This window comes from Candoia aspera, chromosome 8 (assembly GCF_035149785.1).
Source record: "Candoia aspera isolate rCanAsp1 chromosome 8, rCanAsp1.hap2, whole genome shotgun sequence".
NCBI lineage: Eukaryota > Metazoa > Chordata > Lepidosauria > Squamata > Boidae > Candoia > Candoia aspera.
Window position 1 is genome coordinate 58,779,150 of NC_086160.1, and position 25,648 is coordinate 58,804,797.

General features: G+C 40.8%; 1 protein-coding gene across 2 annotated transcripts in view; it reads left to right on the top strand.

Annotated features, from left to right (window-relative positions):
• The first annotated feature begins 2,177 nt into the window (after positions 1 to 2,177).
• The window catches only part of TSPAN5 (tetraspanin 5), an 80,300-nt gene continuing 56,829 nt past the window's right edge, over positions 2,178 to 25,648 (top strand). For both annotated transcript variants that reach the window (XM_063310287.1, XM_063310286.1), the window contains exon 1: positions 2,178 to 2,329. In XM_063310287.1, coding sequence (XP_063166357.1) covers positions 2,249 to 2,329 — 81 coding nt within the window. In that variant the 5' untranslated portion in view covers positions 2,178 to 2,248. The remainder of the gene's footprint in view (positions 2,330 to 25,648) is intronic.

Genomic DNA, 25,648 nt, shown 5'->3' on the forward strand with positions numbered 1-25,648 from the left:
AGAGTAACATAAATCCAAATGCTGAATAGCTGCATTCAAATGACTCATCTTGCAACATGACTTGCAGGCTGCTTTTATGTGGCACACTAAGGCATAATGTGGTTTGTTAAGTTTGGCTTCTTATGTTGCATGTATCTAGCCTGGTGGATTTAAACCATAGTTATAGTTTAGCATGTGCAAATGCAGATGGCTGTGATTTATTCACTGAATCTTGGCTTACGTTGTGTGAATATAGCTCAATATCTGCTTCAGTGTGCAATCACCAAATTCTATGCTGGTGACAGTTGACACAGAATTTAAAAGAAACAGGTGTGATAGGATTCCAGTTCATATTTCAGCTGAGCTGTGATGGCCTGTGAACATGGGGTTTGGGAGCATATATCACAGTCAGCCAAAAAAATTTATGATTTACTTATAGGGTTGGTCAGGACTAACTTGAGTCAAGTTGAGATGCAAGTAACACTAATCTTAATTGGAATACGTTGGGCATGCTTTTCTCTTCCAGATCATAATATTTTTTCTTATCTTCTGATAGCACAATCCTATCCATTTCTCCTGAGAAGTAAGTTCAAATGAGTTCAAGAGAGTTAACTTCTGAGCAAATGGTAATAAATTGCATGCAGAACACTTTGATTTTAATTTTGATTTAGTAACTGCTTTGAGAATGTATTTGACAAGGCAGGAAACAAGATGGACATCCTGATCTTTAAAGCCCAAATCATTAATATTTCCCAAAAGGTTTCCCCAACTCTCCAAGCTGATTGGACCCCTTCTCCACATTACAGCACCCAAGTGAGGTTGATTTGGATTTGCACTTCCTGCTATTTTTAGGATGTTTACTAAAGGTGGGAAAACGGGGAAATATGCAAGTTAATGGTAATGTTACGGAGAAAGAGTATTTGTTAAAATGAACTAAAATGGCTGTGTATAAAAGCAGGCTTTTGCTCACTTTGTTACATGGGAGTGATTTCAGGAGAAACCTGCCTAACTTGAACGTTGTAGGAAGGGGATTCTTCTTAAATAAGAACCGCACGTGGTAAAAAAGAACCGAGTCCAGAATGAAGAGGCGCTGCATAAATGTGGGTTGAATTCAAAACCGAGTGGCCGGAACGTCGAAGTTGTTTGGTTAGAGAGAGAGGGAGAATGAATGAGGATTGAATCGCAAAGCGAACCTATCTAAATGGTCTGGAGAAAAGAGAAGTCTAAGAAAGTTGGAATGGATGGAACTGATGGGATCCTCGGGGAAAAAAAAAACCGAGAAGCAAAGAACAAAAAGCGGGACATGAAGGGCGTGCGGCCGCGTTGGAAGCAAGGACGTTTGCGACAGAAGAGGTATAGAGAGATGCAGTGAATGGGTTGGGTATGTAATCCAGGTCTTCTTTCGCTACGTTTTCTCATTTCACGCCTTTAATTTCTTCCGTTTCTTGTTCCTTTTCTGCGCTCTGCGCAACGTAGATTATTTTAGGACAGGAAGAGCGTGCCCTCCGGAATGGTATGCGTGTTGCTTTTAACGCCCTGCTTGGAGCGGACCCGTCGCTCGTAATTGGGAAACAGTGGTTGGTGCCTGAGCGTGCCGAATGAACCGAGCCAATGCTGGCTTAACCGGCAAGCACGTTCGAGCAAGCTACGGCTTGGCCCGTTGCACGAACCTATCCGCAGTAAGGCTAAGCCGAGCAGCCTCCCTCCCGCCGCCATATCGCTCAACGGCGGGGCGGAGAGACCCAAATTCGGCTGCTCCGCCGCCAGCTGGACCTCCGTGCTGCGCCGGATTGGCGAGGACGCCTCTCCATTAAACCGGGCCCAGCCAGTCGCCAGCCTCCCCCTTCCCTCTTCTGGCGAGGAGGAAGAGGCGCTCGCGGTGGGAGGAGGCTCCGCGGTGTCAAAGGGGCGGCGAGCGCTTCGCGGCTCCGGCGGGGTTGAGCCTCTGCTGGCAACGTCTTCGCCTCCGGCATCGCTGGCAGCCGCTACCCGCGGCTAGGAGGTCCGCGGTCTCCCGCCGCAGCTTGGCCTCGATGCGCGGAGGCAGGCGGCGGCGGCCACAACGCGGGTTCCCTTCGCTGCTTTCGCGCTCAGGGCGGCGAGCAGCCGAGAGAGCACGCCAGCAGTCGGCCAGCTGCCTCTAAGCTGCCTCCAGCTGCCCGCGTCCGGCTCCTGCGACCCCGAGCGCGCTGCCCCCTCCCCGGCCTTCTCTCAGCCCCCTCCCCGGCCAACGCTGCTTGCGAGTCAGCTGTCTTCATGAGCCCCAAGGATGTCCGGGAAGCACTATAAAGGCCCTGAAGTGAGCTGCTGCATCAAGTATTTCATCTTTGGCTTCAACGTCATCTTCTGGGTAAGGCATTCATTTCATCTTATCTAGGACGCGGCGCGCCAGCGTGCGGTTTCTGCGTCGAGGTGGAGGTCTGCGCGGAGGGAGAGCGAGAGGAGGCGCGCGTGGCGTGAAGTGCGGGGAATCACCCCTGGCAGGTTGAAGGCGTTTGGGGTCTTTGTCGACTGGTCCAGCGGGACTGAGTTCTCCCTAGAAAACCCGGACAGTTTCAGTCTTGTATTCCTTTCGAAATCGTGAATTTGCTTTCGTGACTGCCTCCTCCCGCTTCCCCAAGGTTTTTGAAGCAATGCCTGTGTTGCGATTTTTATACTGTCGGCCAGGTAGATCTGGTGGTAAGATGTGGACCTCCCCAGTTTTAGGCCTTCGTTGCTTCCAGTTATTACTTATTTAAAGATACACCTGGAAAAAGCATGATTCTCACTCCGTCTGGAAGCCCCAGAAACTGTAGCTTTAAGAAAAGGTTATGCAGCGCCTAGAGAGGTGAAAAAATGGTTTTGATGGGTTCCTGCTAATTCCACGGAAATAGATGTATAGAAGAGAACACTGTTTACAAAGCCACTGCATGTTTATGTGTGTCTAGAATATTATTATTATTATTTATTAAATTTATATCACCGGCAGGATTACAGTAAGCATTTTTTGAAGCTATATGTATATATCAACCTGGCACCTTCCAGATGTTCTGGATAATCTTAGTCAACATTTGGGAATGATATTGGTTGGAAATTGTGGCTCTGGGATTTGTAGCTGCTGAGAGTTGGGCAGCCTGCAAGTTTAAGAAATTATTATTACATCTGGAGAGCACCAGGTTGGGGAAGTCAGATATACGCTGAGCTTGTTACCCTTCTGTCTGACCTTCTTTAATTGGCTTCCTGACTGCATGATAAATTGGTGCTGTGTGCTGAAATACTATCTCACAATACTTTCTTCCTTGCTTTTTGTTGATTTGTGATAGTTTTGACTACTTCCTTACACTCAAAAACAATATTTGATACATTTTCCCATTTGTTGTTTCCTAAATTGGGTTGTTGGGAGAAAGGAGGCATTTCAAGTAAAAATGTCAGAACTAGGATGTTGGCTGATGGTATGCATACCAGACCTTTTCTTAGCTTTGAATTCCAGGTGGGCTGGACTAAAAATACTCCTGCTGGGGATGATGAGATTGTAGTCCAACATGTCCGGAGACCCTTAGGTTGGGGATGTGTGCCAAAAACAATTGCAGTAAATACTGAATGTTGTTGTGTTGATTGTATTTGGTTAGTAGAAGACCATATTCCATGAAATCTGCTATGGTTGGTGCATGACATAAAGGAAATAGATTTTCCATTGACTGTGAGCAACATGGACATTCACACATAGATAGCGAAGGTGCACAGAATTTCAACTGAGTGACTGTGAAAGCAAAGACTGGATAAGGTATTCCACTGTTCTGTGGGGAAATCCATTAAAAGCCATTCTCCTCTGTTGTTACATATTGAAATGAAGGAAGTGCCAAGCTTTGATTATTTTTGGCATTCTGGTCAAAAGTTAATGGAGACATGGCCAGAGGCCTAAGACAAGAGAAAGGTGTTAATGTTGTTACTCAGTCTGCCAGCTGAGGGAAAGCCTTCAGTCATATAACAATCTGGGCTCTTGTCCAGAAAAGCTTTTGCTTCTGTAAATGTGCAGATTTTGATATCGCAAGATTCTTGGTTGTCAGTGGGTCTCATCATAGAAAATAAAGGCCAAGGTAAGCTTTGTACATGTTCTTTCTAGGAAGCCCAAAGCTCATATAAAAGGGAAGTGCATGGCCGTTGCTAGACACCAAGGACTCTTGTCTTGTGAAAACCATTCTGGGTTTATCAAAAGGTTTGCACATGTCTAAGAGTCTTGTTAGATAGACACCAGCTTTGAAGGATAGTATTGGCTATGCTATCAACACTACATTAAATTAATATTGTGTTTCTGACATGACTGTATTTAAAAATGTTCTAGATTGAGACTGATGTTATTTTTAGAGGACATCTGGATCATTGGTTGTAGCCTTGTAAATGCATGTGTGTGTGTGCTGTTGTACTCTGAAGAAAGTGGTGAATTTAGCAGAAACCCTAAACAATTCTGGGAAAATACTGTTGAATTTTGATTGATCGATCAATTATGTACCATCACGTTGGTATTGACTCTTAGCAACCACATAGATGGATTCCCCATTGACTTTGTTTGTGGGAAGCCAGAAGGGAAGATCATAAATTGTGATCACACGACTGTGGGATACTGTAACGGTTGGAAATCCAGGCTGGTTGCTGGGTGCCTGGATCACAATCATGTGACCATGGGGGCACTGTGCCTGCTGGACCTTCAAGGACTGGTCATAACTACCGCTCGTTCAGTGCTATTGCAAGTTCAAACAGTTGTTGAATGAGTGGTCATTAAACAAGGACCACCTGTACTTCAAAATCTTGTACCTGTACCCAACCAATACATTTAATGACTAGTAAGTATCATCTGGCAATAGCTCCTAATCTGCTGAGATGTTACTGATAGGCTGTAGAATCACTTCCTGATTGACTTAGCTGCTGTGATGTCAGGGAGTGGATCAGAATGTAAATTACAAAGTTAATGAAGAGTCCCTGTTATATTGACACAAGTATCATCTGCATTCTGCAGGCTTGTTAAATGCACAGCACATTTTATATGCACATTTTATTTGCATTTAACCTGGACCTAGTGTAAATATTTAGATTTACTGTTTGATGTAACATTTGCTTGAGGAGTACTGGCATGTGAACTGGCAACTTATGAATCTGACTCTGTAATGTGGGTTAGAGCAGGTCATCATGAATGCTGCCATGACTGTGGCCTGAGCTATCTTCTCCCATCTTGCCTTGTTTTGAAAGTCCTAAGGTGATTGTATCTGTAGCGTCAATGACACATTTGAACAGATACATCATTTAATCCTAAACTAAAATGCTTGTGCACACTTCACATGTTGGAACATGCTATGCCTGTATGAATTATACTCCCTTTAAAACCTTAAAATTATTTGTATCAGTCAGGGGATTGCATTCACCTCAACCTACTTGCCCTCATGCTCAACACATGATTAGGGGTTTTATTTGTTTGCCCTACTACTACAGAAATTAAGCTGGTGTGTGCAAGGAATAAATCTTGTGATTAAAAGCCTACCTATAAGCAGGAAAGAGTTTAATTATGGCAGCAAAACCATGTGACACGTGCATGGTATGTGGCTTGAATCCCAGCTACATTTTCCAGTTTACCTGTTTTCTAATGATTAAAGTAGGTTGCCTTTTGAATTTTATTTAAATTTTCTTTGTAAATGCCTAGTATATTTATCTAAGAAAATATTTGTATTTTATATTTTTTGTACATTATGTTTAAAATTTGCTTAGAGATGAAAAAGTTTGCATTTATAATTGATGGGAAGACCAGGCACAGACCTGCTTGGGAAAGGGAGGAGAATAGCTGTAGTTGGTCATTTCCCATGTCAATCAGTGCTAACTGCTGAAAAACAGGTAGGATGTTGGCTTAAGAGGCACTGCAGAATGTCTGAGCTGTTCTTAAAGGCTTGCTGCAGAAGACTTGCACTTTTGCACACAGCCGGGTATTTTCAGAAGTTAATATGGAGGAGTTCTTTCTGCTTTCTCTAGCAAAAACAACATTTCCTCAGAGAAACTAATGGGGAAGAAACCCTAATGCTTTTCTGTGAACCAATTAATGATAGTACTTGTTTACTTTGAAATATATTTTAATAAAACAGATTAGAATGGTAATTACATTTGATCAGGGAAGCTTCAGTAGATATTCTTAGTGGTAATACACTTGCTCATTTTTATCTGCCAAAGAAGTGGAGGTCAGCTGAACTGGGGGAAAAGGTTTAATAAACCATGAGATAAAAATAAGGAAGAGTAAAAAGATTGCCTTTTGTGACAAAAGATTGCAGGCTTTTTTGTTCTCAGGATTTGATGAAAGACATAGTGCAAAACACTTCTCGAATATATGTTTTCCTCTCTTAACTAAAGACAGACCGCGCCTACTTTCCCTTTCAGTAACATTCCTCAGCAAGGTGACCTACATTTAGAGAAGCCAAGCCTAGGCTGTCCACTCTTCTCACAACTGTTTTACTAATAAACAGCAGGAAAGGAAATAAGCCACAGTTTGAAATTTAAAATGAATTGTAAAGGGACTTTTTTTTCTCCGGTGAATGTTTTGCAGCTTAAATGATCTCTAATGGCATATGTATGTACATTGCAATTTGGGTTTAACGTGTGTGCAATCTGTTGCAAAAGATTCTTAACTTTTTCTATTCTGAGTTGAGAAAATGTCTAAAGGTACTGGCTGGCACACTTCTCTCAGCCTGGCAGAAGAATTTTTTGGCTGGTAGTACGTGGTCTTCCTCTCTCTTCTGACTCCCCTGGGGCTTTTAGTCCACCAGGGAGATTGTGTGCCATGCTGGTCCTCTTCAGCTTGCTTCTCTGGATCCTGCTCCTGCATTCCTGACGTGCATCAAAATTGCTCAGTCCATCTCAGGATCACCAGCCAGTATTGCTCTTTAGTAAAACACCAAATCTTCAACAGCTTATCTAGAACCATCTTAGGTTGCCAGCTACATTTCCTCCATTGAAGTTCTCCTACTTCTCCCATAGATTGCCTTGTTTTTTCAGACGGTACCTTCTTTTGCCAGCTCAATAGCCCCACTTTGTCTATTCCTATGGGGAACGAAGCTAACTCATAACTCTGAACAGCTCACTAGAAATTTGTGGGTTTCTTGGCTACTATAGGTGTCATGTCTTTGTGGTAAATTCACAGGGAGGCATGACCTTCTGTAGGCTGTCACAGGTGCATAGTGACTTCTGGTATATATGCACAAAAGAGAATAGAATAGTTAAAATTGTAATGCAGTCTCCCAACACATCTGCAAGGCATCAGTTTGTCCAAGTCAATAACTTAAGGATGGACAACAAAACATTTTTATATGTCCTTACATTGGGAATCTGTATACAGCTTTAGAGATTTGTTTAATTGCCTTAAAATGAAGTAGCACAATTATTAAGATTAAATCATGAAGTGAAGTCAGCTCTGCAGTGTGCATAGTTTAGCAGGGCATGGTGCTGAACTTCTCTTGGTACAAAATTTGAATGCAGAGAGTGGGGAAAAACAGCTAATGTTCTTCTTTAATGCAGGGTGTATACAGTCCAATGTTATATTATTCAAAGCATCCTGAAAGGTCCAACCTGCCACCTTGTTATGATCGTGGAGGATGCACATGTTAACTTTCAGTGGTTTGGTTGTTGTATCAAGTGGCAGTTGATATATTTATCTCTAGGTTATAAACTGCATGCTGGACTCAGACGGCGACTGGAGGCAATTCATTAGTGGCAAATGGGAATCTATGGTAACAGCAGTTTACTTGGCAGCTTCCCCGGTGTAAGATTTATGTGCCCTGGATTAGCTGGGAAAATGCAATGGCTGAAATCTGAAGATTTACATGTGCGTATTCTAATCTGTCTGCCATTCCTTATTGTGATTTTAGGTTCTTGTGCATTGAAAGTTTCCTTAGCGGATTCTAACATTCAAGTGCTGTTCTTAGGACAGAATAGAAAATACTCTGAAATGATACTGCAGAAGTTCTGGAGCTAAATTCCCCCTTTCCTTGAATTTCTTGCACAGACCCCCACAGGAGATGTACAAAAGCATGGAGGCATACTCTTGGTGTAGATCTGAAGTTCCTTGTTTGGCTTCTGTCTAAGGTAAAGATAAGATCAGTTAGTGAAAATGATTCCAAAGACTTTATTTTTAAATTTTGAGACCAGATTTACATTAAGCCATGGTTTATTACAGGCTTGCAAAGAAACTGGCTTGTCAGCATTTACTTCTGTCCCCCCTAAGTAGATAGGGCCAAATGTGGACTCTTCTCTTCTTAAACATTTTTGTGGGTTTGGGGGAGTTTTAAAGGACACAGTAGGTTCTAAAGCTTTCCAGATCCTTAACACATTCATTTTGTCCCTTAAAACTCTTGAACCCTCTCCCCAAATTAACCCTGGCCCTGTGCATAAGCCTTCTTCATGATAAACCACCCAATCCTGATGTGGTCCTCAACCTGACAGTAGTTATACTGCTTCCCCCCCCCCATAAACCTCAAAATTGGGTGGGTTTTTCCAACCTACTAAACCATAACTTTAGAGCCACAGTGACTGGGTTTAGAAATTCTCCAAGGCAGTCTGTTCCCAACTTGGTCCTTCAGGTCTTCGAGGGGTGCACTCATCACTGCTGTAATTGAGTCTATCCACCTTGCTGCTCTTCTTCCCTTACCCTCCAGCTTTCCCAGCATTATAGACTTCTCGAGAGAACTAGGTACTTGCATAATGTATCCAAAATAATTTGAGCCTGGTCATTTGTGCTTCAAGTGAGAAATCTGGATTGATTGATTGTATAATCCATTTGCTTGTTTTCTTTGCTGTCCATAGTAGTCTTAGGAGTCTCTTCCAACACCAAATTTCGAAAGTTCCTATAGTCAGTATGTACTGCTTTGTCAAAGTCCAACTTTCAGTTCTATGGAGTATCTCAGAAAAAAACCTTATTTGCCTAGACCTGATCCTTATGGGTGTAGATATGCCATGGCATTTGAATATCTTTTCGAAGACCTTCATTGCTACTCTACCAAGTGCTAGTCTGCGCCATATTTCTTGACTGCTGATTCCTTTACTGTTGATTCTCTATCCTGAAAATCCCAGAATAATAGCAGTGTGCAAATCTGCAAGTGTGCTTCTTGTTCAGTTTTTGCAGCAGTTGCATTACTCAGAAAGTCTCCCCCACCCCCATTTTTGGAACATTCAAAGCCTCATCTGTGCAGTCTTTACAAGCAGCTCCCACTGATGTTAATGTGAGTTTCTTGGTGCAGCAGCTGCATTTTCAGGGTGATTTAGTTTTCATCCAGTGTGGAAAAAGATGTGAAAAGACTCCAAAAGTGGCATAGCCAGTTCTTCACAATCTGCTGAAATGTATGAAGGACAAATGTGGTCATGCAGGCGGCATAAAGGAGAAGTGCTGCCAGATAAAGGGCTTGTGGAAGATGGAATTCATCTTCCTGTTTTTGGAATCGATGGGATGAGTTTGATTTTCTTGCTAAAGGAGGAGGCAATTGTTTGCTTTGGCAGCCAATGCGCTGTATACAAATAATGTTTCTGATGTGAAGGGAAATCCAAAAGAGAATAAAATACAATAAAGGAGTGGTTTTCCCACCAATAAATGAAATGTGTACAAATGCTGTGAATCTGGAAGGCTTTGAGTTTTGTTGGTATTTTTAATAAGACAACTTTCAGCCTCTGTTTGATATTTGAAAAATAGGTATAAAATTCCCAACATTCACACAGTGCCTTGTAATCCTGGGTTTGCTAGCCACAGTGTACTGAAGAAATCATAGTTGGCTGGGTTTGCACAATATGGTATGCCAGAAATAATCAAGCCGCATAATGATTTAGAATGTTGTGTAAGTTAGGTTATAGTGATGAACCAAAAATCCAGGTTTGCAAACCCTAATGTCTGAATTCGCAGACTGTGCTAAATCAAAACCAAACAAACCATGGTCTGACATAGTGGCATGTGAAATCAGCCCATCTTGGCTTCATTAGGAAACTACAGAGTCCCAGATACTTTGCAGAATAGGCTGTGAGAAGAAGCACAACTAGGATTGGTTGGTATGTTAAGCAATCCATACATGGTATAGATGGAGGGCAGCCGTACATAATAGCTGTCTTGTCTCAGTTTGGCTATCCCTGGAGGAAAAGAATGTCTTCATTCTAGTGAATCAGCCCTATCAGCATTCAGATACCTCTGTCTTCTATTCCTGCCAGGCACTATTATAAACTCTGGGAAAAAGCATAAAGCTGCCTCTGATACTGGCCTTAACTAAACGTTAGGAAGGTTTTCTTGGGCTGAAAGCTATCAAGAGGTTTCTTGTGTCCTTATTAATGTCTCTCTAAGCTACTAGGCTTCACACATCTGTTCTGTTCTTATACTTTGCCTTATAGAACTCTCTCCTCACAAAATGGCTGCCAGAAGTTGATGCAAAAAATTGAAATAAAATTGGGAATTATAAATAAAAAATTAAGAATAAGGCAAGATAAAGCCATCACTAGCAAGGTGATCTTAGAGAAGCGTACTGAGGGAAGAATTAATTTTAAGTCTTAATCTTATCTTTATCTTAATTTTATTTTATTTAGTCTCAATTTTCCCCAACTTTCAACCACAATTTTCTTACGGGGTTGAAAGGTTTTAGTCAAACTAACTTGCATGCTTTCTCGATGTAGTACTTGTGTACTGCTGTAACATAGGGGTAGGAAACTAAATCTGGCCAGTGGTACAGATTCAGAAGCTCCTATTGTTATGGATGATGCCATGGCTTTAGAGAGAAAAATCTAGCTAGAGGTACAGCTTGACTAAAACTTTAAGCCAAATTTCTTCAGCTATTTTCTCCAAGAACTGGGGAGTGACTACATACTCCTAGAATTTGATAGTAAGCAAAACTAAGATAGATTTTAATAAACTGTGTGATAATGGGTAGCATTCTGCCTCAAAAGGAACCAGTAGAAAAAGAAACTTGATAGGTGGAAATGCCTCAAAAAGGAGTTTTCAAAGCACAATTTCAACTGAGGAAAAAATGGAAGAAGCAGTGTGAGTATCCTAAGAGCTTATTAAAAATTTGAAAGGATATATACGGAAGATGGAAAGAGATAAATTGCTGAGAAAGAGAACATGTAGTAGCCTGGATTTGTAGAGATGGTATCAGGAAAGCTAATATTGAGAATAAACTGAGGTTAGTGAAGGATGTTAAAAAGAGTACAAAGGACAACATCAAATAGGGTGAAAAAAGAAAAAAAAAAGTAGTATGCCAGGGTTTAGTGAAGGTGGCAAAGGGCAACAAACAAGAAACAAAAGCTGAAATACTTGGTATCTCCTTTGCTTCTGTCTGGGAAGAGGATACACATTCCTCTTGGCAGTTGTTAAAGAGCTGGTTGAAAAAGTACAATTCCAGCTTAGGTTTGATAGAAACTTAGGGAATACTTAGTGCTGGTATATGAATTCCAGTCTCTAGCATTAGATAGATTGCATTCTGGGATAGTAAAAGAACTTGCAGATATTGTCTGCTGATCAAATTATATTCATTTATTTTTAAAAAAATCTTAGAGAACAAGCAATAGATCAGAGGAGAGCAAATATCACCACCACTTCTATAAGAGAAAAAAGGAGGCTCCAGGGAACTAGAGACCAATCAGTCTGACAATGGTATCTGTGAAGATTCAAAGACTGAACATAACTGAACTGTAAGCACCTTGACAATATTGTATTATAGTAATTACCAGAAGTAAGCATGGATTTGCCAAAAACAAGCCTTGCTAAGCTACTCTTACTTCATTATTTGGTCAAATAACTTTCTTAGTAGATTTTGGGAATGTTGTGGACTTAGTATATCTTGACTTCAGAAAAGCATTTGACAAAGCACCATATCACATATTCCTGAGTCTGGCATACTTCAAAATTTTCATTAGTGACTTGAATTAAGAAATACTGTAGAAGCAGTGCTCACCAAATTTGTGTTGGCACAACATTGGATAGGCTAGTTATACTAATTTAGAACACAGAAAGTAAATTCAAGATGATTTGTATAGAAAACATAAGTAATCTATTTGGACAAAGCTGGCAAGATATCCACTGGTCAGAATCTTGCTTCTTATGTCAGTTATTAGAATACTACATTATGAAATGTTATTGATTTGTTTCTTATTTGAGAGCATATCTTCATAGTGATAACAGCTTAAAAACCATTTTAAAATACGGCTGCTAATTCATATTTGTGATAGTAGCACAACTAGATTTTTTTTGTTGAAAAAGTGAGTATTTTATTATTCCTAGCCTCAATTCTTCTTTAAGCCATAGTAGTCTCATCCAATTTTTTTTAAAAAGTTGGTATTTCATCTACAATGTCATATTTTTGTCTTATTAAGATATTCTTTTGGAATTGAGTCTGTTGCTGAGTTTATATATTAAGCCAGAGTAGTAACCCAGAGATCAACATCTGCTTCACACCTCAAGGGCTTTTACCCAAATTGCTGAAAATCATTCAAGAATTTAGTATTCTTTTTATGAGATATTTGGAGATTTTGGTATCCTCAGATGGCATTCCAGTGTGAGATTTCACTCTATAGTAATAATAATTTAAAAAAATGGAGAACTGCTGAACTGTTTTGGTTGTTTTTGTTGACGATGATAATGGATGTCTTGATAGCTGTTGGTGCTGTGTTGCCCTATTGTAGAACCTAAACCTGAATGGTTTTATTTGCTGGTGCTTTGTGTGAAGCTACTCATTATTGCACGGGTGGGTATTCTCTGTCTGGGTAAAACTTCCAGTTCCACTTATGACTCTGTTACAGCTGATCTTATTTTGTAGTTAAGATATGGAATGGAAATGGGAAGACACACACTGCCATTTGTATCCATAAACCCACCCCAGAGCCTAAAACTGTGCTGCTGAAATCCAGCCAATTTGCCACTGAATTTTTACAACATGACTTCAATATCTTGGAATGGTTTGCTCTATTTGCATAACTTCCCTTTAGCTCCCTCATTTGGCCAAAAAAATTGGGCCCATCCTTTCTGGTGACATCACAATGTCTTTGGAAGTCCTTCTGAGGTCCTCCAGATGGTTAGAGAAGCGTATTACTATATGAAGCCCTAAGCCAGGAGAAGTTGTCCACTCTACATTATGGCTTAGTTTTATGGGGGGGTTTCAAACTTTTTCAGGTCACAGAACTCTTAGTAAAAAAAAACAACAGCAACCTTGGACCCCTGGTCAAGAGCTACAGTGATAGAAAATTGGCTGCATTTGAGTGAACATTTGTTGTTGTTGTTGCTTTTAGTCTCTCATGGAGACCATTCAATTTCATTCATTCATTCATTCAATTTCTATAGCTGCCCATCTCAACAAGTGACTCTGGGCGGCTTACAACAATAAAAACCATAAAACGATAAAACAATTACATTTAAAACAATTACAATAAAAAATAAATATACATGGCTGCCAAGTAAACAATGTAAGATGTTAATACAACCAAGAAACGGGGCCATTACCACACTCGGGGCCCTGGGCCTGGGCACATGACCAGGTCTTTTTCCTGTGGAGCATAGTTCGAGAAAGCCTGAACAATTTCTCAGGTTGGATTGAAACACACCTTACAGCCTGCAGCCAAGTGCAGCCTGGTGGTAGGTGATAGGACTGCAGTTCAAAGCATCTCTAGGGTACTAGATTGAAGAAAAGTGACTTAAGTCCAAAAAACATGGGATGCTGAAAGTGATTTAAAGATATCAGGCTTTTAACAAAATGAAACATAGGCTACAAATCTGTACCTCCTTATTTGGGAGTAAGTCCCATGGAAATAAGTGAGACTAACTTTTCAGTATAGTTATACCAATGATATTTTTTTTACTGCACTTGCATAAGAGCATATTAGCACCCTGTGTTCTTCAAGAAATTCCAGTCGTTTTTGTACTTTACTTAAGTTTTTACCCTCTGTGACTATGTTGATCATTTCCAGCATGACTGGCATTTTAAAAAGAGCTAGTGGGGATAGGGAAGCCAAGTTGTAGCAGGTGAAAGGGCAATAATTACTACTGATTAATTATTTATTAGTATTGGTAGTAATCAATTAATAATAGTTAATTATTATTAATAATTAATAATAATTGATTACTTCGGCAATAATTCCAATTGGTGTGGTTCCCCATCCTGTACTTGCTGTTCACCATGAAAAAGAAACCCAAATACTTTTTCTGGGGGGTGGAAAAAATTGGGATAGGAATCACAGCAGCAGCAAATGCTTAAAACTCCTTCCCCTATAAAATATCCCTCATACTTTAATCTATTCTCTTTTCTTTCTTTGAAGTACGGCTGATTTTAGAAATGACCCCTTGATATTCACAGGATTAATGCCTATTTGTTGTGTGTAGAAAACCTTGTTATATAATCCAGTGAAACAAAGACTACAAAAGCCTCAGAAATGGGTAGATGTTGGCAAGTGGGAGACACTGAAACTTGCTGGACATATAAAATAAACTGCAAATAAACTAAACTGAAAGTCTGCCTTCTGAGTCTAAATGAAATGAATGTTACTTGAAAAAAATAAAATATGGGGCTTGTACCATTGTTTGAAATTCCAGTGAAGGATGTTCTTTAAGATGTTTCTATCTGAAATGAAAGGTCAGAAGCCTACTTTTTCTAAATTCTGTAGCACCATGCATTCCAATGTAAAAAGTGGGACAACTGTCAAACAAACTAGCATTCTGGGGTTTCCCCCCCTCAAATATGGGGTTCAAATAGTATACTCCAAATGTTTTTGGTGCCCCGCCCAGTAATTCTGCAGAATGAGTCATGTGCATGTGAGAGGGTAGCCTTTATGTTGGTGGAACAACTGCCACTTCCAAAAAACTGGTAGTTTGATGCTAGCAGGGTGGGAGGTATGGGAATCAGCCCATTACTTACCAGCCTTGGGGCTGTTATAAAAAGTCATTAAAAACCAATTAATGGGTAGATGGAGGAGATGATGAAAGGCTACTGCTACTGTTTAGGAGCAGCAGCTGAAAATTAGTGATTATGAGCTACCCTGAATGCACTGATTGGCCACTCTGTGATACAGATTGTTGGATTAGATAGGTTTTTGGTCCGATCCAGCAGGCTCTTCTTTCATTAGTTAATTTCAGCCCTGTTGGGAAGAACTAAAAGCAGGTGAAAAGATAGTAAAAAAAAATTAATCATACTTAAAAATATCAGTGGAGTAGAAGACTGATCTACAAAATAAAGCTACAAATGCCAGGGAAAGAAAATCTATTCCTGAAAACTAAAAATGATAATGATAGGATCATGTCATAGGAATTATAATAATCTCCTTCACTTCCAGAGCATTAGCCAAAACAGCAGCAAATACAAGTTCAGCTGTATGCTCCTCTACAGTACAAAGGTAGAGGGAGTTATTGAGACAAGCCTTTGATTGTGATAGAGGCCAGGAGATCTGGGGATGTATGAGAGACATCTGCTTCAACATGTACACTAAGACTCCCAGGGCCAGTAGCTAAGCAGAACCTCAGTGTCACACTGGAACCATTTCAGGCATCCCAGATGCTGTTGGGCAGCAAGGCAGGTAGTATATCATTAGCATCTCCAGTTCCCTGTGTTGATCACCCACCAAGTCAATCTTAATAGACAATTTGACTGTGAATATTGGAGGAATGATTATATAATCATTTAGTAGAGTTGAAACAGAGGGATGGAGGCATGAAAAGCTATTGAATTTTTGCCTCCCTGGTCATAAAGCTGTTAGAAAATCCTGTAACTTGGTGGTCTGAACTATGATAAAACCACCTGCTCACCTGCTTGATCTATCCAAGTCTCAATAATACACAGAATACACGCCAGGTTGGCTTTCACATCCTGGATTAGACCTGAATGGCCTGGTTTTTATTATGTAGCAATGTGGCACTTAGCAGCATCTTCAGTCCACAGTGTCTCACAATAAGATTCCCATATTTTTGTTGAATGGGAGGCAATGGCTTTGATGTGACATTGTTCTCTTCTCCTTTGAGAGCCTTCTTTCTCCTGTCATATCTCCCTTACTCCATAACTTTCCTGCTTTCTCCAAACCTTTCCTTCCTCCTGTGGTAGAAATATATCACACCTAATGAAGATCAATATGCTTGCCAAAAAGAAGAGTTAATTGCTGAATGCTGTGGAAGAAGACAGAGCCTGATATGGTCAGCCGATAAGAAAGACTCTCAAGAATAGCCAGAGCCACAAGGGAATTTGAGCCTAAATTTCAGGTTGTGTCCTCTTACCACAGGCTGAGACAGTTCCCTTCTCCAAAATCAACATACACAATCTCATTATTCCATACTTGCCCAGCCACTGCTACTCTACCTAGCCTTGGCTAGTGACAAGGTGAAGGAGGTGATATCCCTAACTCTCTCACTATGGTGATCCAGAGGAAACTAACAAAAATCCTCACAGTCAATGACGGTAAAAGAATCTCTGAACTGAGCACTCCTAAATCTTGGCTCATGTCTCTTGGCAGGCCCAAGTCTAAGAAGTATGGGTGTGAGGACCCTAACAATTTGCCATTGTTGTGTTGCTGTGCTGTCTCACATGAAGTGCTTTACATGGCCAGGACAAATCTGCTTCACCTGGTTGTTCCATCTTGCAAACAATGGCATGGCCTCTCTACTGCTAGAAAAGTGATGCTGCTTCATTTCATGGAGGAACTTTGAGAAGGTGTTGCACTCAGATCTGTCTCTGCAATCCTTCTGAGAATTATTTAAGAGAATAGTGGAGAGTCTTCTCCAGGAGAGTCTACTCCAGCTGCAAGCAATTCTTAACTTGCTTCTCTTTCTAGAGAAACCCTTTATTTCTAGGCAGAATTTGTATCCCTAATGCAGAATCCCTGCTACAGAACCACCTCTTGCATTATTCGGCTTTATGACTGCTTGGAAGGAAGAGAGCGCTGACGTTCTAGTAACATGTAGGTCTTAATACATAAATGTTGAGTATTCCTTTGCCCTGGTGACCATATTTGGCAGACAAAGCATGTTTAGATTTTAAATTACCTTGAATCTATTTTGGAGGAATCTATCAGTTGTAGGGCTGTCAACTTGTTTTCTTACATCCAAATGATTTAATGCCTGCATACAATTAGCTTCAAGTCAAAAGTCAGCATCAATAAGTTTGCTTTTCAGTAATGGCCGTGGAAAAAGGTATACTATTATTTTTCACCTTTTGGTGCCCCTGTTTGGAAACAAAGCTGAATAGACTTCTTGTTTCTCTTTTGTTAGCTTTTAGGAACTTCACAGGATATTTCTGCTTTTATTTTTGAAACAACATGACAGTAATTCTTCAAAAGCACCATGTTAATGCAGGCATAGTACATACACATTTCAGTTTAGGTCTCTGTTTTCACAAGGACCAAGCAAATCCAGATTGAAATCCACCTCGACTAAGAAGCTTAGTGTGAAGGAAAGTTTCCAACAAGTAAAACTCCAAGTGACCTTATGGGCATATCCATGTTGTTTTCTTGGTATCATTACTGATGTGGTTTGCCATAGCGTTTTTCTAGCTTTTTTTCAACATGTAGTCTAACTATGCTCTGCTATTTCTTGGAGGCCTCCCATCCAAATATTAGGTTCAGCCTTGCTTGATTTTTTCATGTTCAGCCAAGATCAGCTGGATGGTGTCAAGTAGCTGGCTTAAAGTAATGTAGGAAGCCCAGTTAAAGTAAGATTTCCTTCAAATCATGCTTGATTCTTTAATTTCTGGACACGTCCATGTAGTTTTCTTGTCAGCAATATTAACTGCCAATATTATTAACATCTCTTGACCTAATATTTCTTCTTTTTAGCTTTATCTTTTATCTTTTTAAAATTTTAATGATAATAATGATGTTTTACTATTTATTAATTTAACTGTTTTTTAGATTTGTTGCATGCCACCCAGAGTCACTTGGTTGTGAGATGGGTGGCTATATAAATTTGACAAACAAATATATAAATAAATAATGGAAATGGGTTGCCATTGTTTTCTTCTGAAATTTTTTTTGATGTTCCGGTCTATCCTACAGTATTACCTGGTAGTCTCATCTAAGTACTAACTATACCTGACCCTATGTCAGGGTCAGGTCAGCAGCTGGCTGTAATATTTTTCAGCCCTATAAGGTAGACCAGGCTATGAAAAAGACACTGGGTAGACCTAAAGCTATTTTTATTAGAACAGCTATAGTAACAGAAACTTGGAAAGTCTGAATGTGCTTCCCTTCCTTCCTCATTTATCTCCATGTGATTTGGTGGGGGGGGGGCTGCCTAAGGTGTTTTCACAAACCACTTTCTTGGCCTACATTCAAGTCTTGTTTATCTGATTATTACCTTTGTAATGGACCTTCTGTCTGTCTTTCAAGACCATCTTCTAAAGTCACTACAATATCTCACCACTTAAGCTATCTTACTGAGAATAAGTCGGTGGAAAGAGAACCAAGTATCTTTTGGAGGAAGAATGGGCTACATAAATAAATGCAACTATTTTATAGGGCAGATTTTTCTCCCAAACAAGAAATCATACTTCTTGGTAATCTTTTTATATATAATTGTACAGATTCCAGATGGAATAAAACCAACTAAGCATCTTGTTCCATTTAAAAACAATCAAATGTACTGCTTGAATATTGCGAAGGTTTAAAAGAAAGAGTGTTACTTTCAACTCAGCGCACATACTGCGGACCTTCCAGTTTCATATCTAAATTTACCTTCTCCAAGCCAGAACCTCTTTGTCTGCACATTCAAAGGATAAAGCCAGCTTTGCTCTTGATAAGCATGTAATTTTCTTTCCAAGTTTAGAGGGGAGTTACCTGGCAATTCTGGCCAATTGTGATGTTTTCATTTGGACATTAATATGAGGACAGAAATTTTCACAGGATTCTGACACAGTTCAAATATTTGATTCTTGTAGCAACATTCAGTTTCTTCCAAACACATGGTGTATGATTAAAGTTGGGTGGCCTAAGGCTTAAGCAATATGTTCTTAAAGTCCCCTTGAAAAGCTGCCATTCCTAGCATTTCTGGAAGGAGAGGGAGTTGTTATATGCAATCAAGAAGTTGGCAGCCACAATATTATTCGTTTAGTTTTCCAGGTTCAGTCCAGAACACAATAGGGAACTAATACAAATCTCACCTCATACTAATCTTTCTGAATTACAAGGCAGTGTATGCTGTTATAAATCCATGGGCAGTATTCATGGAATTATGACTTTGGTGACAAGGAGGTGACTTTGCTTCTAAGTTCCCAAAGGGCAGAGAAGAATTACAGTGGACTCCTGTCACAAGTTCACCCAGGTCATGGCAATAAATCTCTCTCTGGAAGTTTGACCAACACTTAGGAGCAGCAGCAGATTAGTCAAGGATAAGGCTTGGATTGTTATGTTGCTTTTTTGTTGATAGAAGAAGCCCTAATAATGACAAAGATCAGCTACTGCAGAATTTAGCAATTCAGCCTGCTATATACAACGTTCCTCGGTTTAAATCCTGTTTCTTTCTCACATACTTTAATGATAATGAGCTTCTTTTTGCTCATTTCTTGGCCTTGGATATGAAAAACGCCTGCACCCATTTTGTTAATAGTCCTGTCTGGTCCTGGGCGCTCCATTTCTGGTCTTTGCAGCCCCAACTTCCACTGCTGCTACCAGTCAGGGTGGACCTCTTGATACCATAAGTTGTCTCCGTAGAGATTTCCAAGTACTTATGCTAGGAATCCCTGCCTTCTAGCAAGCATAGTTCAAATGGGCTGGGGAGAACAGTAGGGCTAGACATGAGGAATGAGAGAGATAGACTTTCTGTCCTTTATCCAATTTTAAGGTAATCTGCATTCAGGTGAATAACTGAAAAAAAAACCCTGAAGATTTATTTATTACCATGTAGCACACCTCTTCAGCAAAGGATCGTTACTTTGTCGTGGTGCTGGAGCTTGAGCACCTCAATGATGCCATGAGCTAAACCGTGAAGGGCCACCCAAGATGGGAAGGTCTTGACAGACAGGTCAGACTAAATGCGATCCCTGGGGAAGGTAATGGCAACCCACCCCAGTATTCTTGCTGTGAAAACTAAATGGATCAGTACAACCAGAGATATGTTGGTATACCATCGGAAGATGAGACCCCCAGGTTGGAAGATGGTCAAAATGCTACTGGGGAGGAACAGAGGATGAGCTCAACTAGCCCCAGATGTGATGACGCAGCTAGCTCAAAGCCGAAAGGACGGCTAGCAGCCGACGGTGCTGGTGGTGAACAGCGAATCCGATGTTCTAAGGATCAACACACCATTGGAACCTGGAATGTAAGAACTGTGAGCCAGGGCAAATTGGATGTGGTTATTGGTGAGATGTCAAGATTAAAGATAGACATTTTGGGTGTCAGTGAACTGAAATGGACTGAATGGGCCACTTCACATCAGATGACCACCAGATCTACTACTGTGGACAAGAGGACCACAGAAGAAATGGAGTAGCCTTCATAATTAATAGTAAAGTGGCTAAAGCAGAGCTTGGATACAATCCAAAAAATGATAGAATGATCTCAATTCAAATTCAGGGCAAGCCATCTAACATCACAGTGATCCAAATATATGCCCCAACCACAGATGCTGAAGAAGCTGAAGTAGATCAGTTTTATGAGGATCTGCAGCACCAACTGGACAACATGCCTAAAAGAGATGTTATTTTCATCACAGGAGACTGGAATGCTAATGTGGGCAGTCAAATGACACCTGGAATTACAGATAAGCATGGCCTGGGAGAACAAAATGAAGCAGGACATTTGTTGTTTATTCATTTAGTCGCTTCTGACTCTTCGTGACTTCATGGACCAGCCCACGCCAGAGCTTCCTGTCGGCCGTCAACACCCCCAGCTCCCCTAGGGACGGGTCCGTCACCTCTCGAATATCATCCATCCACCTTGCCCTTGGTCGGCCCCTCTTCCTTTTGCCTTCCACTCTCCCCAGCATCAGCATCTTCTCCAGGGTGTCCTGTCTTCTCATTATGTGGCCAAAGTATTTCAGTTTTGCCTTTAATATCATTCCCTCAAGTGAGCAGTCTGGCTTTATTTCCTGGAGGATGGACTGGTTTGATCTTCTTGCAGTCCAAGGTACTCTCAGAATTTTCCTCCAACAACACAGTTGAAAAGCATCGATCTTCCTTCTCTCAGCCTTCCTTATGGTCCAGCTCTCGCAGCCATATGTTACTACGGGGAACACCATTGCTTTAACTATGCGGGCCTTTGTTGTCAGTGTGATGTCTCTGCTCTTAACTATTTTATTGAGATTTGTCATTGCTCTTCTCCCAAGGATTAAACGTCTTCTGATTTCCTGACTGCAGTCAGCATCTGCAGTAATCTTCGCACCTAGAAATATAAAGTCTTTCACTGCTTCTACATTTTCTCCCTCTATTTGCCAGTTATCAGCTCATATCTAGCTGACCTGTGGGTCTTCCCTAATCTCTTTAGTCTGATCCTAAATTGTGCAATAAGAAGCAGGACATAGGCTGATAGAATTTTGCCAAGATAACTCACTCTGCATAACGAACACTCTCTTCCAACAACCTAAGAGACGGCTTTATACATGGACTTCACCAGATGGACAACACCGAAATCAGATTGACTACATCCTTTGCAGCCAAAGGTGGCGGACATCTATACAGTCGGTAAAAATAAGACCTGGAGCTGACTGTAGTTCCGATCATCAACTTCTTCTTGCACAATTTAGGATCAGACTAAAGAGATTAGGGAAGACCCACAGATCAGCTAGATATGAGCTCACTAATATTCCTAAGGAATATGCAGTGGAGGTGAAGAATCGATTTAAGTGCTGGACTTAGTATATAGGGTTCCGGAAGAACTATGGACAGAAGTTTGCAACATTGTTCAGGAGGCGGCAACAAAATACATCCCAAAGGAAGAGAAAACCAAGAAGGCAAAATGGCTGTCTGCTGAGACACAAGAAGTAGCCCAAGAAAGAAGGAAAGCAAAAGGCAACAGTGATAGGGGGAGATATGCCCAATTCAATGCAAAATTCCAGAGACTAGCCAGAAGAGATAAGGAATTATTTTTAAACAAGCAATGCGCGGAAGTGGAAGAAGACAATGGAATAGGAAGGACAAGAGACCTGTTCCAGAAAATTAGAAACATCAGAGGTAAATTCCAGGCAAAAATGGGTATGATCAAAAACAAAGATGGCAAGGACCTAACAGAAGAAGAAGAGATCAAGAAAAGGTGGCAAGAATATACAGAAGACCTGTATAGGAAGGATAACAATATTGGGGATAGCTTTGACGGTGTGGTCAGTGAGCCAGAGCCAGACATCCTGAAGAGTGAGGTTGAATGGGCCATAAGAAGCATTGCTAATAACAAGGCAGCAGGAGACGACGGCATCCCAGCTGAACTGTTCAAAACCTTGCGAGATGATGCTGTCAAGGTAATGCATGCTATACGCCAGCAAATTTGGAAAACACAAGAATGGCCATCAGATTGGAAAAAATCAACTTATATCCCGATACTAAAAAAGGGAAACACTAAAGAATGTTCAAACTATCGAACAGTGGCACTCATTTCACATGCCAGTAAGGTAATGCTCAAGATCCTGCAAGGTAGACTTCAGCAATTCATGGAGCGAGAATTGCCAGATGTACAAGCTGGGTGTAGAAAAGGCAGAGGAACTAGGGACCAAATTGCCAATATCCGCTGGATAATGGAAAACGCCAGGGAGTTTCAGAAAAACATCTCTTTCTGTTTTATTGACTATTCTAAAGCCTTTGACTGTGTGGACCATAACAAATTGTGGCAAGTTCTTAGTGGTATGGGGATAACAAGTCATCTTGTCTGCCTCCTGAAGAATCTGTATAACGACCAAATAGCAACAGTAAGAACAGAGCATGGAACAACGGACTGGTTTAAGATTGGGAAAGGAGTATGGCAGGGCTGTATACTCTCACCCTACCTATTCAACTTGTATGCAGAACACATCATGCGACATGCTGGGCTTGAGGAATCCAAGGCTGGAGTTAAAATCGCTGGAAGAAACATTAACAATCTCAGATATGCAGATGATACCACTTTGATGGCTGAAAGCGAAGAGGAACTGAGGAGCCTTATGATGAAGGTGAAAGAAGAAAGTGCAAAAGCTGGCTTGCAGCTAAACCTGAAAAAAACCAAGATTATGGCAACCAGCTTGATTGATAACTGGCAAATAGAGGGAGAAAATGTAGAAGCAGTGAAAGACTTTATATTTCTAGGTGCGAAGATTACTGCAGATGCTGACTGCAGTCAGGAAATCAGAAGATGCTTAATCCTTTTGGAGAAGAGCAATGACCAATCTCGATAAAATAGTTAAGAGCAGAGACATCACACTGACAACAAAGGCCCGCATAGTTAAAGCAATGGTATTCCCCATAGTAACATATGGCTGCGAGAGCTGGACCATAAGGAAGGCTGAGCGAAGGAAGATCGATGCTTTGGAACTGTGGTGTTGGAGGAAAATTCTGAGAGTGCCTTGGACTGCAAGAAGATCAAACCAGTCCATCCTCCAGGAAATAAAGCCAGACTGCTCACTTGAGGGAATGATGTTAAAGGCAAAACTGAGATACTTTGGCCACATAATGAGAAGACAGGACACCCTGGAGAAGATGCTGTTGCTAGGGAGAGTGGAAGGCAAAAGGAAGAGTGGCCGACCAAGGGCAAGGTGGATGGATGATATTCTAGAGGTGATGGATTCGTCCCTGGGGGAGCTGGGGGTGTTGACGACCAACAGGAAGCTCTTGCGTGGGCTGGTCCATGAAGTCACGAAGAGTCGGAAGCGACTAAACAAATAAAGAACAACAAGCACACCTCTAGGAGTTGAAGGCATTTTACATGAAGATCTCCTGTAATTTTATCCTCACAATAATTATCATGTGAAAGGTTGGGTTGAGAGAATATATAGGCAAAAGTTGTCCAGTGAATTCTGTGTTGGATAGAGACTTGCATCTGGGCTTTCCCAATCCAAGTGTAATAGCTACTATACTGAGATTCTCCTGCTGCAACAGTAGGACTATAGCATTTTAACAAAAGGACTTATGGAAATTCTGAGAATGCATATGGAGAGTGGCTGGGTAGTCTTGCACATAAGTATGTGGAGAAATTTCGCTTTTAAAGCTCTGCAGCTGACACACAGTGGATTATCAAGAGACTTTTTGTAACATCTGTAGTGCTCCTAGTAGAACCTATTTTTCCATGAAGTCAGGACAAGCAGAAGCAAATGCAGGTTTACAACTTTTATTCACTTTCTGAATGAAAAGCTTCATTCCTGCAGGTGCACAGACATACACATTTACCCAACACAAAGTCTAGCTGGCCAGGCTATGTTGGAGTTCCAGAAGAATCAAAGTGAGAAATTTAATGTGTTCTTTGTGATGGCTCCAAAGTATAGTCCCATCTAAGTTGATAATTTCTGACAAAGCTTGCCAATCCTGTCTTGGTACTGTTCTCAAAACATCCAGCACTTTTCCATTTCTCATCCAGATGGGAACAATCTCTTGTTCTGAGAGCCATTCCTAGTTGAGTCTTCTTGGAGGCTATTCTTCATTTGGCTATTTTTCCTCATTCCATAAACTGAAGTCTTCCAGAATGAACTCATCTGCCTCTATGACTTGCTTAAAATGTGTCTGGTATAGTCATCTTTCATACGTGTCCATTCCATACTTTCTGTAATGGGCTGTGAGAATAACCTTGAGAGACAGGAGGAAGAGCCATAGCCTAGACAATGGTTTGATAAGCAAAATCTGAGCCCAAACCAGAAATGTAATTTGAGAAAGCATTTCAGAATTGACCCACCCTAGTTCTCTGGAATGTAAAGGCAGGGGAGGGGGGAAGCGCTTTGAAATTTGCAAGATTCTGTTACTGTAACCTTACAATAAATGTAGTATTAGTATTCATGATTTTGGTTTCCTGGTATGGACTATCTCAAAGGGTTGACACCAATGCTGCAAGTCTGAAAGCACTTCCCCCTTCCCCTGCCTTTACATTCCAGAGAACTAGGGAGGGTCAATTTTGAGACGCTTTCTCAAATTACATTTCTGGTTTGGGCTCAGATTTCATTTATCAGACTGTTGTCTAGGCTGCGGCTCTTCCTCCTGTCTCTCGAGGTTATTCTCACAATCATACATCTTCACATAAATTCATTACAATGAGTTTATATATTGGAACCAAAACACTACTTATCAATACATAACTTTGTAAAAATATAATAACAGCCATTAAAAAGGTGTTCATTTGGGAAGAAGTGAAAGCAAGAAGACAGATCTCAACTGCATGCACAGGATTTGAAATAAAATTAGTAAGGTCAATTTGACTTAAAGAAGTTTCAAGTTATTGGATGAAATAGGTTCCAGAACATACTTGGAGACTATTATAAAATGGGGGTGGTCTGGAAGAGTTTCCGAAACTGTTCTGAAGAGGTCTCTTTCTCTTCAGAAGTAAAATACCAATCTGTGTTTAGATGGGGAGATGTTTTGCCCAATCAAGCAGACGCTCATGAAGTCAGTGAAAAATTAATGTGCTGAGGTTTAAGGGCAGGGGGCTTATCTTGCAATGCCCGGTCCTTTCTAGGGCATGCTCAGCTATATAAAAGGATAGGATTTTGTCACACATGGGTTATCCAGCACTTTGTATTGTTTTAATGTAACAGAAGTATAGATAATGGCTTTTCAGTAGGAATCCAAAT